The 20790-nt window shown below is 44.8% G+C and overlaps 1 protein-coding gene across 1 annotated transcript in view; it reads right to left on the bottom strand.

Annotated features, from left to right (window-relative positions):
• Positions 1-2638: 2638 nt before the first annotated feature.
• The window catches only part of LOC308291838 (dedicator of cytokinesis protein 3-like), a gene marked incomplete at both ends in the record, with an annotated part of 140294 nt that continues 122142 nt past the window's right edge, over positions 2639-20790 (bottom strand). Inside the window, 15 exons of the mRNA XM_080733969.1 lie at positions 2639-3275; positions 4647-4864; positions 5781-5863; positions 6726-6854; positions 7507-7591; positions 7958-8073; positions 8449-8530; positions 8750-8885; positions 9591-9706; positions 10167-10307; positions 11911-11994; positions 12297-12476; positions 14891-14977; positions 16062-16228; positions 17517-17658. Of these exons, the coding sequence (XP_080590095.1) occupies positions 2639-3275; positions 4647-4864; positions 5781-5863; positions 6726-6854; positions 7507-7591; positions 7958-8073; positions 8449-8530; positions 8750-8885; positions 9591-9706; positions 10167-10307; positions 11911-11994; positions 12297-12476; positions 14891-14977; positions 16062-16228; positions 17517-17658 (2403 nt within the window). The remainder of the gene's footprint in view (positions 3276-4646; positions 4865-5780; positions 5864-6725; positions 6855-7506; positions 7592-7957; positions 8074-8448; positions 8531-8749; positions 8886-9590; positions 9707-10166; positions 10308-11910; positions 11995-12296; positions 12477-14890; positions 14978-16061; positions 16229-17516; positions 17659-20790) is intronic.

The raw sequence follows: 20790 nt of genomic DNA, 5'->3' as shown, positions 1-20790 counted from the left end.
AGTGAGTGCAACCATTTGAAATGATTCACTATTAAGGAGCACTTAACAGTGTTTCGGAGATGGGAATAGCCTTTCGAAAACACTAGTGATGTAGCAAATTTATCAAAATAATAATTACATTAAGCCTTTTTTTTAAGCAGGGACATTATTTCAACCAAAAAGCTAGCTTTGTTTATAAAAAAAGCAAAGCAATGTAGTGAAGGTCCAGGTTCTCATATTTCATGGACAGTGACAGTAATTACACAAAACCGCTGTCCTATATTATCCTCAAATGGAAATAAAACATGCTCAACACACTAGTTGTACACTCGTGTACAATCGATACAAAGTTATTTTCACCTGTCTTACCATTCGACAGATAATATTCCTGTACTAATATCTAACAGACCGATAGGCACTGTGCATAACGGTAGTCCAGGGTTTCAGAAATATCCATATCGGTTTCCTGGTCATTTTCCCCACACAATATCTTTTAACTGGAAACCAGGGGTCATCGCCACACTAGCTTCAATTCTTGCCACAGACATACAAAATGAGTGGACAATAATATTACCAGAAACACATTGAGGAGATAGCCCTGAATTGCCATAACAGGTCTGTAACTCAGAGAGTGTACACAGTGTACACAGTGTAACTCTGAGAGTGTACACAGTGTAACTCTGAGAGTGTACACAGTGTAACTCTGAGAGTGTACACAGTGTACACATGTGTGGGGATCTTTGCAAATAAAACATCTGAGAACCACTAGTACTGGACCAGGTCTTTGCCACGGACACATTTTGTTCACGTACGGACGCACAGCATCGATGACCCCTGCTGGAAACACGTGAAGGCGTCGTATCATTCTTTTATTCCGGATTGAAATCAGCTGAAATCAAACAAAGCTATTGCTATGGGGGAAATGAAACCGTAACGGGGTCAGAAACCAGGACTACAGCTATGCACAGAGCCTACCAGGGAGCACAGTGACAGTAAAGTGTGCGTACGTAGCTATACTTGTACTGCGAGCTTCTCCTTCCCTTCGCCTCAACCTGCAGGCAAACATGGCGCTGGGAGAGAGTGGGCACGTCGACACCAGTTAGGTGGGTGGGTAAGACGCACACTGATAGTTTTAGGATCCGTTTTGTGGGGAAAGCTTTTGCAAAAAATATAACCCATCGACAAGCTGGGCTATTTCCTGCGAAAGCTTTTCCCACATTAACAGAAAAGACACTATTATAGAGCCCTGAGGGACACCGGCCAACCATATTGGGTTTAAGTGGTTAAATTGCATCGGTTAGGATCGACAAGGAGTCGTCGACTTGCCCATTCGTGCCGACGGCGCCGCCATTTTGTGCCCACACGCCCACGCTTTCCAACAGCCGTGTTTGTCTGTGGCTGCCCGCGACTCTTTCATCTGCACAGAGGTGAAAACATCACGTAAGTCTTACGGTCTATAGCATCTAAACGTCTTTTAGATGCTATAGACCGGTGCAGAACATACTTCCGCTTCCATTTGTCTACAAGGTCCTTTTGCCACATTTAGTGCAAATAGAAGGGAAGGAACCCAAGCTCTAACTGTGGCATGAAATGGCTCTTTTTGACTACAAAGCGTTAACATAGAACCTTTCATAACCTGGACATTTCCAGAAACCCGCAAAGTTCTGTGAAAGTTTGTTTGTTTACGTTATAATGACAAACAGACCTGAAGGGGGAGGCGAGTCGCTAAAAAGTAACCTCAGTGTCCATGATCAGTTTTTCAGTTAGATTTAGCTCTTAAAAATAATAAGAACAAAATAAGCTGACCTTGTCGATAGTCTGTTTTGTTGAAATGTTTGAACAACCTTTTAAAGTGTCCGTTTCCTGTATCGTCATCTCAAGCATGACCAATCCCAGAGTAAACGGCCGTGATGGGAGGAGCTAGTGGTACGCTACCTCTTCCCATCACGGGTTCCCAAAACTCAGGGTTTTAGTACCAACCACCTCCTGAGCAGAACCAGAAGATTAGGTTCTGAGAACCTCACCTGAAACACCCATAGTGTACAGAAACAACCCCCCAGATGCTGTGAAACATGTTTAAACCACCTCCGTAGTTTTAGAGAACTGGACTTCAGTCACAACTCTGACTGAGTCACAACTGTACCTTGACCACATTTTCCTATCTTCATCTCGTGCCACATTTTTGGGGGGGAAATGTTTTACTATTTTGAAAAACATAAAAAAAAAATAGTTTAAATAGCTGATCAACAAGCTCACAATGTGTGCAAGACAGGGCCCCACATCTCTTCACCCAAAATAGCCAATCTACAAGCGAACGTGACCTTGTAGATCGGCTATTCCTTTTGGCTAATGAATATTGACGCTGGGGGTTCAAGAGGTCAACATCTTTGTAGTGGAAAAGAGCCAAACCAACCAGGGTGTGTCTCCTATCTCAGTGTTTCTCAAAGTGGATTCCAGGGACTCTGTGGGTTCCTTTAGTGGGGTCTACATCGACCCTTACAAGTCTGTAACTCTGACAGTGTACAAATGGAACCAAATGAACCCTAACGGGTCCATTTGGTTCCATTTGTACACTGTCAGAGTTAAGGGGAGACATTGACATTTTGTTTGAGAAACACTGCTCTATCTAAGCTATAGTCCTCCCCGGGCGGCACAGAGTTCACTGCGTCTCCTCGTGCTCCTCGTTGATGCACGTCTCCCAGGCGTGGAGCTTGTTGGCCGCCAGCAGCTCGTCGCGGTGCAGGCCGGAGTGGAAGATCCTCCGGGGCAAGGGGACGGGCTGGGGACCGCTGGGAGGGGGGCCCAGGTCCTCCTCGGGGATGCAGCCCTCCCGCAGGTAGGAGGGCATCTTGGGCGGCACGCTGGGCGCACCGCCCTGCAGCGCTGCAGACCGGCGGTACGGCACGTGGTGGTGGTGGTGGTGCCCCCCCTGGGGGAAGGTGGGCGGCGGGGCGTGGTGGTGAGGCGGCGGGGGGACCCCCGCCGCGTGGGACGGGTGATGGGGGATCCCAGCCATCCCCATGTGGGGGTGATGGCCGCCCATGTCCAGGCCGTGCGGCGACGACGAGTGGGGGGCGGCTGCCATGTGGTGCGGCAGGTGGGAGGAGTGGGCGTGCGAGGTGTGGTGCGGATGGTGCGAGGAGGAGGAGGAGGAGGACGGAGTGGGGCTGCGGTAGTGGAAGGGCCGGACGCCCCCGGCCTCCACTGCGGAGGGGGAGGGGTCCAGGTCGGGCCCGCTGTAGTGGATGTGCAGGTACGGAGAGGACAGGTACTCTTCAGGCGGGGACCACAGGTGGCTGGTGACGAAGATATCATATTATATTGTTATGTTATCATGATTGATTATGTGTGACGTTATTAACAGTAGATTATGTGTTCATCTTATGATATCCATCTATATGCCCGATGATGACATTATGATATTTGATAGCTTGTAAGAGTCTAGATGTCTCCCCTAAGCCCGATTTCTATTGTTTTGGTTCAGCTCGTCCTTGAGTATAACTATGTTGTCTGACCTGTGCCTCTTGGCAGAAATATCTTAACTCATTCTGTGCCGATCCCGAACTAGTTCGGCTTTATTTCAATCCAATACAATTTTTTTATTATTAATTCACTTACCCCGAGCTGCTTGTAGAGTCGTGGGTGGTCCTGGCTCGCTAGCCGCTAGCCAGCTAGCCATTCTACTCTGTCCGACGATATATTCCATTAAAAATGGTTTAAAATACATTTTTGAGCTCCCCAATGTTCACCCAATGTTCGGCGCCGCTTCCGATGAGTACACAAGTGTGCCGATCCCGAAGTAGTCCGGCTTTTTTTAATTAAATGAATAAAATGATAAGAGGCCTTCTGAAGCCTGGCCTGATTTTTCTAGCTACTAGCCGAAAGCTAGCAACCTCCCGGCCGGCCGTTATTTGCGAACGAAATCGCCAATCTCCGCCTAATCCAATGAAAGACCACATCTTTGAAGGCTTATATCTCTGGATTGTGTCTTTAGGGAAGCGGCGCGAGGTTTATTTACGGCGAAATCGCCCAAAAATGATCTTTTAGATGACAAAATGGGAATAGCCATTCTGTTAGCATTATCATCCGGGACATTTCCATGACGTGCATGAACGTGAGCACGTGAGGTCCCGGAAGGTGAGGTCCTGGAAGCTAAAGCGCTCGCCTATGAGAGATACCCTGGCATTCCTTGGCCCCTAGAGGGCGCTGGCACAGAATGAGTTAACACTGACTTGAGTGTTAATGTTCTTCTTGCAATGATATCATGTACATAAAGCATAACCATCACCACCTAGAATATTGTCTTGTCTCCTAATTGCCTCATCGATTATTGATTGATCAGAATTCCACAACAATATTTGGCGTCACGATAGGGGAGGGGGCCCAAGGTTGTTATAGTTAACGAAATGTATATGTGTGTAATCTTTTGTTGAGTTTTTATTACACAATAGGCCTACTTACTCTAATCTTTTTGAATCCTGCACCTGACAAATAACACAAAGTATGAAAAAACAAAAAAACGAAAACTAAGCCTTTTCACAAAAATAAAAACTAACAAAGACTAGCAAACCCGCTAAAAAAAAAAGTGAACTAACTGAATTAGAAAAAAAATATCTAAAACGATCTAAAACTAAACTATAATGAAAAAATCCCAAACTATTTCTAACCTTGGGAGGGGCTCCAGCGCCTCGTTCCGGATGGGTCCGGATCCTCCGGATCCGGGTCCGTCCGGGTACTGGCCTCCTCCGCTGCTGCTGCCGCCGCCGAAGTTGCTCTCGCTCAGGGAGGAGACGCCGCTGCTGGCGCTGCCAGACAGCGTGGAGTTACTGCCACCCAGCGCCGACTGGGGACTGGTGGGCGAGCCTGGGATGGGATGGAGAGGGGACTGGAGGGGAGAGAGAGAGAGATTGAAGTAACCATTCCATTTTCTTTTCCTACAGTTTACAGTTTAGGCATTTAGCAGACGCTCTTAATACAGAGCGATTTACAATAAGCAATTGCAGGGGACTGCCCATAAGTCCGAAGGTTCATTAGTCCGAAGGTTCATTAGTCCGAATGTAGTTAGGGTTACTGAGGTTAAGGTTAGGGTTAGGGTTAGAGTTAGGCATAGTATTCTTAACAAATTCTGACTAATGAACTTTCGGACTGATGAACCTTTGGACCAATGCCATGGCACCCAATTGCATAGAAATATCAATCTAGAAAAAAATAAAATAACGTGGGTAGACCAAGCACCTAATCAGTAAAAACTTTATATAAAACCTAAGAATTCTATCTAGCTTTCATGTATGGTCATTGAGGGTAGGCGAGTGCTTTACGTGCTATGGGTTTAGGTGGAGTCTGAAGAGGGGAGTCTTCAGGCCACGGCAGAAGCTAGGGAGTGAGTCTGTCGTTCTAAGTGCGACAGGGAGTTTATTCCACAGTTTGGGGACCAGATAAATCAAAAATAATAATATGAAGCAGTGAAAATCCCGGGCAAAATTTATTATTTTGGTAATGGACTGAATTGATTTGTCTGCTTAGCCGCTAAAGACGTTTTTTATACTATATTTTATTCATGCAAACATTATGAAAATAGCCTATCTACAAGTTCACATCTTGGTGATCTGCTATTTTTGAAAAAGCTTTAGTTTTTTTTTTATTAAAATTAAATTGGAATGTTTATTTTTACAATTAACTGTTATACCTCTAGACTGAATACATCACTGATCTGATCTGAAGCTTAATATGAGCAATATAAATAATTAAAGTAAGCTAAAAGTTTGACCGTGTTAAGCTGAAAGTCTACTGTGGTTGAATACCTTTCTGAGGGAGCGAACAGGCAGGGTCGGAGGCGGATCGTTGCTTTGGTGATGAAACGCATCAAAGTGCATCAGGAAATGCCCTGCAAAGCAAAAGCACATCCTTAATCAGAATGATACGATAAGAGACAGATAGTTATTGACACGTTTAAAATATTTAGATTTTAGCAGCCATGCCTGCAGGCTACGATCATTAGCCCTCTGCTGCACACGGCTGCAGTGAGTGATATTCTAACGTTCCATAGCCTGAAGGGATGGGACCTTCTGGTTGGTTGTTTTAACCTCCTTGACCTTCTGTTTTGGTTGGTTTAACTGACACTATGGGAGCCAACCTAGGGCAACCCAGGGTAAAGCAAGGCAAGGCAAGAAGGTGCACTGTGGCGCGACAGCTTAGTTAACAACACTGTAGACTTTGATGTTAGATAGGAGAGTGTGGAGGGTAGCGATTCAGGAGTCCCCAGTTACATTGCATCAGCTAACCTGAAAACAATGTTTCCCATTAAAACCTTTATTTGCATTTGAAGACAGTGTGCGGGAGCTTCTTCTTTTTTAGACCACACACTCGCATCGCATCGTATCTGGTTGGTTGTGAGGCCATTTCAGACTGAAGCGGTTAAATATATTGTGCATTGGCATCTTACTAGTACACTATTCAGGCCTGGAATTTCGTCTTTTTTTTTCTTCTTTTTTTTCGTCAAAGCCACTGGTGTTGTCCATTTGTGGAGGGCACAAAGGCCAAATGCAGGGCAGGAAGGCCATCAAATAAAACAAGATTTTAGTCCATTGAAAGAATTTGTTGAATTTAAGGGTTAAGGATGATAACCTAATCTGGCACAAGGCCAAACTGAGGGGCAACGACGGCCATGGCCTTCATGGCCTCCATGAAATTCCTGCCCTGACAGTATGAGAAGGAAACAGTATAAAAAAAATGGAGGTATAGAGTACCAGGTGGGAAGGACCTGGGCGGGATGGGAGGCATCCCCCCTCCTCCACCCCCGGTGGAAGCAGGTACGTAGGGCACCGTGTCCCGGCTCTCACCGTCCAGGCTCCAGCTGCTGGGGGCGTTGGGGAACACTGCGTACAAGCGGGAAGCAACGTTATTCAGCAAGTGCACACATTACAATTATTATCACCGTGTTGGACGGAAACTTTGTATGTCCCAAAACTAGTCTCACAAGGCCAGACTGTTGCCTCCCAGAATGTTCAAACGCTAAAGTCTTACAGTCTGGAGTGGAGTTTTCAGGTAAAGAATTACCTCTGGGAACTCAGATTGGGAGTGGAGCAATGGAAGCTCTGAAAATGAACCAAGCGATAAAGCGGAAGTGTGACTCCTCCTCTCAGCTTTTGTTTTGTCTTTACAGTCGTGCAAATGTTCCGCGAATCATCATCTAGAATAGATCATCTAAGCATATATAGCTTGATGCTTATAGCAGAAGATATTAAGATATTTTAAGATATATTTTCGTGAATGGAAACTTTGTGATGTGTAGTTCCAGACTATATGGCATTTGGAGGTTGTGGAATAGTTGTCTGGCAACGTGTTGTTATTATTTAAGTCACAAAGCTAATACCTTTCATGTGTTCAATATTTACAAAACCCACAAACACTCACTTTCAATATAAAAAAATAAAAACTAAAGCTTATCTACCAGCTCACAAGCAATGTTTGGCACGACAGCAACACTATGCAACTGTACTGTTTGACACATGGTGGCCATTATGTTACCTTTCTCTGGTAGGTTGATGTGAGGATCTGCGCAGGGCTTACAGGGGCTGACTTGTTGAAGTAAGGCACGCTGCATGTGGTTGTTCTGTCAACAAACAGAGACGTAAAGTTCTGTAAAGTAGGAACTAAAATAGATAAATCATGCATGGATTAAAGCAAAAGAAATCTCACGACTGAAACATGTTGTTTAGGCCGAGTCCCAATCTGCGATTTTGTTTAACACTTTGTATTTTGGAGCGGTGCCTGTGTACTACTATTGTTTGCGTTACCTGTCCGTTCTCTGCCATGGTGTAGTACATGGTCTAACAGTTACCTGTCCGTTCTCAGCCATGGTGTAGTACATGTGTAACAGTTACCTGTCCGTTCTCTGCCATGGACCCATGGTGTAGTACATGGTCTAACAGTTACCTGTCCGTTCTCAGCCATGGTGTAGTACATGTGTAACAGTTACCTGTCCGTTCTCTGCCATGGTGTAGTACATGGCGTTGTTGGTCCTCTCGCGGTGCGGCGGCAGCAGGATCATCACCTCCCGGTTGTGTTTGGCCTTATCGGGTAACGATGGCGAGCCTGCCAGGAGAGAGCGGAGCAACAGAAGAGGGAAAATTAGGTGATTTTTAGTTTTGCTATGTTTCATACGTATCCCAGCCATCTTGAGACCACACGCCAGTCATCTTGTAGCACCGAAACGCCTTCAGGCCAAAAGCCAATTAAAAGACATTTCTCGTGTGTGGTGGAGTATTTGGCAACTCCCTCGATGCTGTCGGGCAAAAAACTTCCATCTCCATGTTTCAACTTTTAGTTTTGTTTTTCCCTCAGGCGTTCCTCATGCCTGAGGCCATTTCTGAACGAAGGTAAGGTTGTCACACACTGTATTTATTAACTTTAAAATACCCACTGATCTATAGCGTCTGTGTGGTGCGTGTGGTTGTGTGTTCCCCTCACCTCTGGCGCTGGAGGGAGCAGAGTTGATGATCTGAGAAGAGTTGGAACGAATAGAGCTCAAACTGGAGGAGGAAGGACTCGGCTGGAAGAGAAAACATGACATGAGAATAACAACAACACGCAAGACACACGATGATAGCAGTTTAAGGCCGTGTCGGAGGCATTTCCGAGACCGGTATCGGTTGTTTGTGGTTATGAAAAAAGGAAAAACGGCGAAGCAAATCATAATTGTTTGAATCGTAACTGTATGTCTTTACCCTGTGCTTCACAATAAAGGTATTTCCAATAGGAGCTAGCGTACCTGCATGTGTATGGCTTCGTCCGAGTGCTCCCCCATCAGGCCGTCGGTCATTATGACAAGGTTGCCCGCCTCGCTGGAGGTGTGAGACGACAGGGAGGACGAGGAGTGTCTGATGGAACCCTGCAGGTTCAGAGGACTGTGGGAGACACACACAGCCGTAAGGATCACATGATCATGTTTACACGTGTAAAACAGTGGGTGAAATTAGTTGTTGGGCAAGCGCTATGGGACCGATGAGCCCTTGGGAGAACACCCACCTCACCTCTAAAACATATTATATTTTTGTATGTTTTACTACAGAAGATAGGCTGCGCAGCCTGGGGTGTGAGCGCAAGTCTCATCGGTGACATAGCGTTAATGAGAATGTCCTTCTAACGCTATGGACCAGAGAGCTCCATCGTTTTTGTTTGTGTGTGTGTACTGACCTGTGTCTGTGTATGAGGAGGACACTCTCTGTGGGTACTGACCTGTGTCTGTGAATGAGGAGGACACTCTCTGTGTGTACTGACCTGTGTCTGTGTATGAGGAGGACACTCTCTGTGTGTACTGACCTGTGTCTGTGTATGAGGAGGACACTCTGTGTGTGTACTGACCTGTGTCTGTGTATGAGGCGGACACTCTGTGTGTACTGACCTGTGTCTGTGTATGAGGCGGACACTCTGTGTGTACTGACCTGTGTCTGTGTATGAGGAGGACACTCTCTGTGTGTACTGACCTGTGTCTGTGTATGAGGCGGACACTCTCTGTGTGTACTGACCTGTGTCTGTGTATGAGGAGGACACTCTGTGTGTGTACTGACCTGTGTCTGTGTATGAGGAGGACACTCTCTGTGTGTACTGACCTGTGTCTGTGTATGAGGCGGACACTCTCGGGGCTCATGTGAGTGTGTGAGACGCCTCTGGAGGTGTTGAGGCTGGGACAGCTGACCGGGACGAACCTGTCCACACCAGGCAGTCCCTGCAAAAGGACACAGACACACGCACACACACGCGTGAGTTTTAGGTCTGACATCGATTTCCGATCATAAAGAGTTACAGTACAGAGGTTTCCTTGCTAAATAAATTCGGTACTTTCTATTAGGGTCAGGGAATTTTAAAAGCACATTTTTGGACACTGCTCCTACACATTTTGCCCTAAAATCACGCTGCGACCTGACGGTCGCTTATCTCCCGATTAGGGAGTCTTACTGGTAATATTATAATGTCATAATGCATTACTATAATCTCAGTGGAACAGCACATTATAACTACCAGGAAACACTTTACTTAAAGGTACATTTATAACGCATCATAATCCTTCATAACACTCCTTACAAATGTTTATTATCATGCATAACTTATAACAAAGACACTTTATAACTAGTTAAGTTGACATACTTATAATGTGCTGTTCCACTGATCGTGCTGTATAATGCAACATGACCCGAACGTAAAACACTCACGTGGTGTAGCCCTGTCCTCATCACATGGAACTGATCCACCAGCTTCTTGTGCAGGGGACGCATCTCCGGGTGCACCAGCTTCTCATGGACCGCCAGCCCCACACCCAGGATGTGGACCTGTGGATAAAACACCTTGATTATTCATGTACATCCCTGTGTGTGTGTGTGTGTGTGTGCGTGCGTGCGTGCGTGCGTGCGTGCGTGCGTGTGTGTGTGTGTGTGTGGGTGGGGGTGTGTGTGTGTGTGTGGGGGGGGGGTGTGTGTGTGTGTGTGTGTGTGTGTGTGTGTGTGTGTGTGTGTGTGTGTGTGTGTGTGTGTGTGTGTGTGTGGGTGGGTGGGTGGGTGGGTGGGTGTGTGTGTGTGTGTGTGTGTGTGTGTGTGTGTGTGTGGGTGGGGGTGGGGGTGTGTGTGTGTGTGTGTGTGTGTGTGTGTGTGTGTGTGTGTGTGTGTGTGTGTGTGCGTGCGTGTGTGTGTACAGACCATAGACAGTACAAATGAATCTACGTTACGCCCATATACTCTAAAGACGGTAAATGATAGCCTGATACTTCAGTCCGCACATCACCACCCCCTGTTGGTGGGTGGTGTGTAGTGTGGACTGAACCCGGAGATATTTTATTTTATTTCAAGCGCGCCTGAAGAGCGGGCGCATTGAATGGGCCAATCATGGCTGTAGACTTGAGGCACGTGGTATGCTGGTCCGGTCCCAGCCCCCTCCCTTCGGAGCTGTTCTGCCCACGTGAGATTCCGTAGTGGACTCTGATTGGTGCTCTTCTGCCCACGTGAGCCGCTAGTGGACTCTGATTGATCCGTGAAAACTGTCATGGCGGAGTCAGACTCGACTCGAATTCTTTTAATAAACAATACAATAGTGCCGTTTCATTACGTTTTAATACGATTTTGCACTAACGTAAACATGCAGTCATATAATATGTTATGAGAAATAACGTATTTTTGCAATATCACGCCGCATCGCCGTCGGCGACACACGGGGCTGTGTGTGTGTGTGTGTGTGTGTGTGTGTGACGTCAATAGGCTTTACCCCGCCCCCGCTGAAGTAGAATCTCCGTCCCCAGGCTCAGACTCAATCCCAAAACGAAGTGTGTGATTGAGTCTGGCGCTTGCAGTCAGGCTAGGTAAATGAAGCCTATTTGGCAAGCGTGTGCATGCCACCATCTTTATGAAGCTTCAGCGTTAGTTTATGCAGGCCCCGCCCAGCTGTAGTCAGATGTCAGTCAACTCTTTTCAAATTCCTCATTCACATTATATCAGCTGGTCATTACCTCACACTGTCATACTCCAATCAAAGCTCTCATTCAGTAGGGAAGGCTCCTTTTAAATAAGTCTTACTTTCTCTACCTATGCATGATTATCCAATATTTAACTATAGCGAATGGAAGCATAAAGTATTTATGACAACGTTTATTATGGTAATAAAATCAAGTGTGAAGCAAAAATCCATCCACTTGAATGGAGCGTTATTCTTTCTGACACCAGCACTGGGGAAACAGCAAAACTATAGTGGCCGTTCATATGAACTTTCTCTTGAAGTCTCTTCCTATATCTCCTCAACTTGCATGCCGGATACTGGGCCCTCGGTACAGACATGACACTTTACTTTTCCTGATCGATATATATTGATATAAATGAATATGTTAATCCATTGCTGTATATAAAACATAGATTGTGGATCATGTGATAGTTGCAGCAGGATTCCCACCTGCTCCTGCATCATTTCCTTCAGCTGTGTGACCCTCTCTGTGTCCTCTGGATGACTGGTGATGTAGTCCTTATCAAAGAATGCCTGGGGGAACAAGATGGTATTTATATAAAGTAAAGCCTTTATCCAGGGTGCTTTACGATGATTGCGCGTTAAATTCACCAAGTACACATTCACACACCGATGGCAGAGGAAACCATGCGAGGCACCAACCTGCTCATCGGGAGCAACTAGGGGTTCAGTGTCTTGCTCAAGGACACTTTGACACTCAACACTAACTCTGGGCTAGCCCGGGATCGAACTGGGAACCTTCCCGTTCCCAAGCGTACGCTTTTCATACTAACTGCGACCTGACGGGCGCAATAAATGTGGGGTGTGGTACGTACCTCCTGGTACCGGGCGATGCCCCCATTGACGGCAGCGTCTATGACCCCGTTGAGGAGCATGCTGAGCGGGTTGATGTTGCCGTGGTGCTGCCTGTGCTGGTACTGGCTGATCAGGGTACGAAGCTCCTGGCTCTTGTTCTCCACCACATAGATGGCGTTCTCCAGAGGACTCACCTCCACCTGACACAACATGGCACCGTTATTCACAGCAGTGGTGGAACAGTAGCTACAGTACGTTTACTAAAAGGACAACTTCATTTTTTTTAGAACAAGGGTTCATATTTTAGATTGTAATTAGAGAAAAGAAAAGATGAGTGTTAAAATGTACTGCTTTCTATTGTTTTAGCGATTTTTGTATTTTGATTTCAGTGGTTGGGGGCATGCTTACAAGTGGCTAAATATGTCTTTTTAGACACAATAAGCCGGCAATTTCTTTGTACTATTTACACCAGCCCCCATAAGTCACATCTGCCCATGAAAGATTGCGGTGCAACTCAGGAATGGGCTTATTGTGTCTAAAAAGACATATTTAGCCACTTGCATGCATGCCACCAACCTGGGGGCGTGCATGCAAATCAAAATAGTTATAATCACTAAAATTATAGAAAGAAGTAAATGAAAACATTTTAGCTCTCATCTTTTCTTTTCTCTAATGACTATTATATCTAAAATATGAACCCTTGTATGAACCCAAAGTTGTCCTTTAACACGAGTTGTGGTGAAATAGTCCTTTGAGAAAATTAGCATCCTTATTATTAGGTACATGACTTTGACTCTGAATAGAATGTTGTTTTTTGACTCCACTAGGCCTATGTTTGTAGTAAAAGATTTGTGGGACCCAAACTTACAAAAATCTATAATATATAGACCGTAGCGAGTACCAGATAATTTGACTATTTAGACTAAGGCTGGGCAATATATCGACGAAGACGGCTTGAAATTAGGTATTTGTGTGTGTGTGTCAAATTAATTAATAGACACACTATGTATGCACGTAGCACATGCAAAAAAGCAATCCATCTGTAACCAGGTGTGGTTATTTCAATAAAACCATCGTTGGTAAATGGAAATAAGGCATTTCATTTCTTTATTCTATGTGTACTGTGCAGTGGATGTTCTATTCAATAATGAAGAATTAACACTATTTCAAACATAGTCAAAATCATAGACATTGACTTCGTTGATTTTTGGAAATCTTTAAATTTTAAAACAGAAATGCATTGATATTAAATAAAACGTACTTAGTAGTATAAGCTATACTTTGTCCATAACTGTATTCACAGGAACCCAACTGTAAATAAGACTGAGCCAGTTGGATGTTTTAGATTAGATTACACCTCCCTCCTGCTTAGTCAGTCTAATTTGCTCCCCGAGGGACCAGTGGCAGTGAAAGTAGGACTTTGAGTGTGTTGCGAGGTGGTGTTATTGAAATAATAAGGCTCCCTACAAAATAATGTTGGACACAGTAGAATTTCTTTTGAAAAGTTACTTAAACATGTTTGTTTATAACAAACAGTTACTTAATGTACAAATACCCATTGATGTAATCATGTTTTCACTATTCTGAATCTTTGATTTGATGTTTGTGTATTTTGTGACTACTTTGTATCTGTGATTATATTGCGTATTATTGTTCCGTTTTGTTAACTCATTAAAAGCCAAACGCGCGATGTCGCGGGAAAAGTACTCGAGTACTTATAGAGCCAAACGCGAGATATCGCGTGAAAAGTAATCTATTACTGTAACGTTGAGTACATTACCGAGTAGAATGGCCGGATGTCCGGAGACGAAAATCCGTCGCTGATTCATCATCATCAAGGCTCACGAGCACAAAATAGTAATCCCATAACATTGAGGTGGACGGGGGATCTCATCTTTAATGTCCATTATCTCAAAACTACACTTTAGAAGCGAAGATGGAGGCAGATGCTCGCTTATATAACGCATGTATAAATACTCCGACGCAATCCAGCATGGCATGCACGTAACAACGATCGGTTCCGTCGCAGGATGCGATGACGTCAGACCGGAAGTAATCACCACGTGGCCTTCTGGCCTTCAAAATAAGATAACGGGAGTGAATGGGGGCGGGGGGGGGGGGGGCACTCTGGACATTTTAATCCGTTAAAGTCAGTGGCACTAAAAGTGAGGTCCAGGGACCCTCTGGGTTACTTGCGGGGGTTCCTTACATGTGTGTCACTTTGAGAGTGTACAAATGGAACCACATGGATCCTTACGGGTCCATGTGGTTCCATTTTGTCACTGTCGGGCAGAAACCTCCAAGCTTCAAATGTATACATTTTTTCGTAAAGTAAAGCCCTGCTTCATCTGTCGCAGCAAAACTAGTGAGAATAGTCGATCTACAAGCCTTGTAGATCCGCTATTTTCACTATTTTAAATCATTTTAAAAATGATAAATAAAAAACGATCGGTTTTGGACATACAAGGTTTCCACCCGACAACGACGATTTGTCCACTCTCAAAAAGTTCGAGAACCACTGGTATCACTGGTGTGATAAAAGCGGTTCTGGAAATCCTCCGGTTCAAGATGCCATTATGAACCAGCAGTACAGCAGTTCTGAGGGGTCTCTCACCACTTCTCTCCTCTCAACCTCGGCCCAGCGGGAGATCCCAGGCAGGGGACGGGACAGGATCAGAGTGGTTCTCTCTATCCACAGGCTCTGCAAACCATGCAAACAACACAACATTCTATCAGCTATTTATTTAAGAGTAAAAGGGCTGTCCACGCCGGGAGCGATGTAACTATACGTAATGTTTTATAAATAATTCTATCTCAGAATCAGAATCAGCTTTGATGTCACAACACAGGTTTACAGAAGTAAAAATCCTTTTTTTACAGAACCAGAGAGGCTTGGCCCACCCCAACTAATTAGCTTAAAGGGCCTACACCATGCTTTTAAAACTATATTTTTTGTATAAATATATGCTCAAAATTGAGTCTTAGACAGGTTTTAACCCTCAACAAACACTCTGACCATTCCTTTTGTTTGTTCTAGCTCTACTATAATGAGGCTCTCCAGCTGCAATACCAAAACGGCCTCTGTTTGCTCAGGGGCGCATCTAGTGGTGTTTTTCCACTGAAAAATAAATTAAAAAAAATTGAAAAAAAAAAAAAAAAATTGTAAAAGAAATTGTTTTTTGAAAAAAAAAAAGAATTTGATTATTATTTCTATTTTTTTAACAGTAATCCGTGTGACGTCACACGGATCAACTCTCAGAACAGCACTGTTCTGAGAACCCGTGGAAAGCTTTTCATCTCTGTCTTCCCAAAACCAGAGAGAGACACAATTGTCAGAAATAGGACTTTGTGAGGATAGAAGGTGCCAGTGGGACCCCAAAAAAAGGTTTTAAAATAGAAAAAGTGAAAATTCATGGTGTAGGTCCTTTAAATGTTGGACACAGCACAAAAACGTCGGGTCGGGGTCAGGGTTCGGACCGAATCTGTTAACTATAATAGTAAAATCCTAGAAAATGCTTCTTCTAAATCAGTGGTCCTCAAACTTCTTCATGTCATCTCAAAATATGTTGTTCCAGGGACCCCCCAGAAGCAAATATTTGAGTTACAATGTTGATTTGCAAAAAAAAAGAAAAATAAATCATGATCTTTCAAAAATAGCAGATCTACAAGCTCACAGCGCGGCACTCGGTGCCGCGCTGTGAGCTTGTATATCTGCTATTTTTCAATAGTTAAAGCATACAATAATGGTTAAAGTGGTTTCCAGGTCTTAATGGGATGTAGCTTACCCGGAACTCGTTGTCGCGGTCCTTGGGGCCCTTGTGGAAGGGCCGGTCGTAGTGGAAGCGGTTGACGTTGTTGATGCGGTAGAAGCTCTTGATGCGCTCGGGCACCCGCTCCAGCTGAGGCACGTCCGAGATGTCCGACACCGGCGTCACCGCGTAGATCTGCAGGTCTGTGCGGCGGCGAGAGCGTCAAGGAAAAGTGACAGTCGTGATGATGATGAGAGAGATGCACGTGGTGGAACCAGACAGACAGACAGACAGAGACGAAGTACCAAAAGTAGAAAGTATGCAGAATGTCCCATTTCACAGGTTTTCAAATGTATACAAATCTTTTTGAAAATAGCTGATCTAAAAAGCTCACAATGTGTCGCGATACAACGCATTGTGAGCTTGTAGATCGGCTATTTTCGAATGGCCAGAATGTACATCGGGCTGAAGTGGTTAACAGTTCTACTGCCAGATTTATTATTTATTTATTGGGGCTGGTGCCAGCAAAAAGCAGCTTACCCTTTGCGATGTTATAGAAATTGATCTATTAATTATTTCCAAACATTTTTTTTTCATTGGATGTATTATATGGATGTATTATATGTGTACTTTAGCCAAGCTGGCAGCAGAGGGCAGCCTTATGCAAAGAATTAATGTGAATTGGGCCGCTCTGATTGCCATCCATTCAGAGCAAGTGCATTTCTAGATCAGATCCACAGAAAACAGCCAGGAAGTGATTTGGGACTCCATTATTGTTTATGTGCGGTGGATTTTTGAGACCAGCGTTACGGGAGATGTTTTTACTGTATACGGCGGTGCGACCAGTTATCAGCTTACAGTCATCAAACAAGGTAAAAAAAAAATAGCCGTATTGGCAGCGCGCCCCAAAATTGGGGCGAACGGGAACGTCCGAAGCAGTAAAAGAGTTAATGTATGTTTTGTAAAATTAATCAACAATATTTTGTCTATGAGATGTACTGTAGTAGAAGTAAAAGTACTAACAATTGGACATACTGTACTCCAGTAAAGTTATCTCAAAATTGCAGTACATATGCTATACAGTACTCAAGCACAGTATGCGTTCGACGCGTCAAGGACACGCGATCCCTCGTAGACAGCAGTGTTATGCTGCTGCACAAAAGTGCATTTATCTCCTATCTAACTTTTAAATCACGTTCATGTTTAAACCAGCCGTTACAAAGCACTGATGCCCGCAATTGTTATTTTTCTGTTCTGAATGAAAGAAAATACTATCGCGAAAATAAACAGGACATACTCGTATTACATTTACTCAGATTACTTTTTTACCAAACAAGGTAAAAAAGCGGGTTTCCATGGCAACTGCTGATAAAAATCTTGAATAATCCTGGGCACCCGATGTGTTGAGGCTCTGTTCCTTTTAGAAATGGAAACAAATTAGGTTGCAATAAACTGAAACGCTGAAGCCTTCATTTGTTAAGTGTAGGATACACTGAGCGTCGCTCTGCAGTATGGTGTCGTCTGGTTGGTTGGGGTGCTGCATGGCGATGGCCTGTGGGAATTCTCCCAGCATCCTTTGCTGGAAGTCCTCCAGTCGTTCGTAGTCGTAGCCGCGACACACAAACTCCTTGTTCTGGAGACACACACAAACACAGGATTGTTTTTCTTTTCACATTGATCATGATGAAGCCCTTTAACCTGGAACGCATCTGTGTCATGCTAGACATGAACCAATTCAACCATTATTTGATGCGTTAACTAGAAGAAGTGCTCTTCCGAGCACAGGTCTCCACCAGCCACGCGTCCTGGTGGTGGTATAATAGGCCAATGTAAAAAGGGTGGCATGTGTTCTTAACCAATCTTAGACCTTTCATGGCGCCACCATGAGGCTGATTTGAACATTTTGTAGTGTCATTTCTTCCTTGACCTTTTGCGAATGTGCGTGCACAATTTCATTACAATTGCACGCTGTGTTTGATTTGAGGCATTTTGTTGTTATTCAGGAGGTATAGTTCATTACTGTTCCTTTATTTCATCATTAGCTTTTGTGGATTGGCCAAGCTTTGTGTGACATCTGTGCCACTGAAGCAATATAAGTGATAGACGCACATTAGGACTCCAGTGTGTTGTTCAGAGCAAGTCTTTACACATCATAACACGTTAACAGAGTGAGAGATGTTCCGCTGGACAGTAAATCTGAATGGAGGACCAGGATGGTTTTGTGTTGTTGCTGCTGCAGTGCAGAATGAGGTGTACGTCATTTCTATGTCGTGTTATGGCAACAGGATTGTGCTAGATACCCATGCAATAAATACCCATGTTTTCAACACAGTGTCTTTATGCTGGAGCAAGTTGACAACAGTGAGAATTGGAGAATTTGAAGAATACGATGGGATCATGGTCCAAGTGCGTAAGGGCCACACAGCTGTGACAATAGAATATATTGTCTACGTCTGGGGAGGGTTTCCTTACAGCAACATCCTTTATGCATTTGCCGTTGACACCCACAGCTGGTTCCTACCCACGGTGTCAGGGACCGTTCCAGAGGGGAGGTGCTTCCATTCAGCCTGTGTCTTGGGGAAGGTCATGTATGTCCATGGAGGATGTACACAGATGACTCAACGCACTAATGACACCTACAGGCTGGACACCTCCACAATGATCTGGTCTTTTATTAACACCAGAGGAACTCCTCCTCCTCCTCCTTCATCACATCACTCTGCCACCATCCTCGGGACCAAGATGTTTGTGTTTGGGGGCCGGGGGGACGAGTCGCACAACCGCAATTTTGGAGAGCGCACAACCGCAATCAGTGTCAGAGTGTTTGACACTGAGACCAACTGCTGGCTGAACACGCCGTCTGCACAGCCTCTTCCCGGAACACCCTTTGGTCGTTTTGCCTTTACCTACAATGGAGAGCTGTACATATCTGGTGACACCTATACATTTAGTTATCTGTGGAATCTCAACCCAGAGACCTTCTCCTGGACGAAGGTTGAGCTCAAGGGCAGGGAACCAGGACATGGCAGTGTCGACTGGTGCATGGCGGGAGATAGCATCGTCCTCTTTGTGGGACACCTCACGTCTGTGCAGACTGGTTACCAGTTTACCAATAACCTGCACATCCTTGACTTAAGTCCTAGCCTGAAGACACTGTGCAAGCTGGCAGTTATTCAGTACGGACTGGAGGAGTCAGACCTCCCCCAAGACATCATGTGGGAACTGAGAGCTATGACATCTGAGATGTCATGAACTGAGAGCCATCGTCGGGTCCTCTTTGCAGGGGGTGGGGGAAGTAACCAGGGTGCGAACAGCTAGGAAGCTGGATTCCATCTTGGAGAACTCCTCCCACCCCCTCCATCTGGGAATAATCAGTTACTGGAGTAAGAGAGGAAACAACCGTTTTGCCTACCCAGGTCGGAGATGCGAGAGACTAGGAAAGTCTTTTGTACCGGCTGCCCTTAAGCTGTACAACGAGACACATAAAGGACGATTGACAAGGACTTCCTTCCTAACCTAGACTTACGGAACTATAGCTGTATTGACTTTGACCTCTAAGGACCTTCCAGGGAGGGTGCTCATGTGCGTCTGGCTGTGACACGCTTCCTAGTTTCTTCCTCTTTGAGCTGTTCTTTTTATTTATTTTTTTATTTTTTCATTCACTGATTTCTGACATTGCACTATTAGGTTGTGTTAGTAGTTTCTGAGTATTTTGCTTTGTTTAACAAAGACAGTGAGATACTATATTCTCTGTAGACACTGTACTATTTTGATAGTTGTGCCCTAAGAAACTTTATGTATATATTTATATATTATTCACCCCCCTCTTTTGATGCACCTTCTCTTTACTGTTACAGTACTGTTCTTGTTTCTTCCTACCCTTTTCTTACGTCTCTGTAACTTTGTAAATAACTGTACTGCTGTGCTACCACTGGGCAACTGAGTTTCCCCCTTGGGATAATAAAGATATCTATCTATCTATGACTGTTTTCTGCCCCTCCAACCCTAGCACTTCACTCTCCTCCTAGCCTGGGATCACTACCATCTTAACTCAACTGCTCAATCAAGAGTTTCTTTCTTTATTCCTGTTGTTTGACGGGGTCCACCCAATATGCTGACGGGCCGCTGTTCCGACTAGCGTTGGCAGGTTAGTTACTCGTCACGGTTACTGAGGTTAAGTTGGGACCGTACCTATGTTCCCCAGGTTCTATGTTCCCCAGGTTCTATGTTCCCCACTTCCCCCCAAAAAAGGTTCTATGTTCCCCAGGTTCTATGTTCCCCACCCCGCTCCTCAAAAAAGGGTTCTATGTTCGCCACTAAAGCAAATAAAGGTTCTATGTTCCCCACTCACAAAAAATGCAGGAAATGGTGGGCTCAAACCAAAAATGCAGGTAATGGTGGGCCACTTGTCCAAATGCCCAGTCATCCCAAAAATATGGTGCCCAGATTTCCCTAGTGCCCCCCTGTTCCACTATATAGTATTTGTAATTGTTTCTTGCATTTTTGAATGAGCGGGGAACATAGAACCTTTTTTTAGGTAAACGGGGAACATAGAACCTTTTCTTTGTGAAAGTAGGTGGGGAACATAGAACCTGGGGAACAGAGAACCTGGCGAACATAGGTTGGACCCCTTAAGTTTAGGGTTAGTTTTAGTGTTGGGATACCGGCCCGTCGGCACACTGATGTGGACTCTTCTTTGACGCCGCCATGAGCGAGATTCCAGAGAAAAGAAATCGCGGAATTGCATGTTTGACGCCCATACCAA

The sequence above is a fragment of the Nannobrachium achirus genome (assembly GCF_963921795.1).
Source record: "Nannobrachium achirus genome assembly, chromosome: 9".
NCBI classification, from domain to species: domain Eukaryota; kingdom Metazoa; phylum Chordata; class Actinopteri; order Myctophiformes; family Myctophidae; genus Nannobrachium; species Nannobrachium achirus.
Note: the sequence above shows the minus strand (reverse complement) of the source record. Positions and strands in the feature narration are given on the sequence as shown.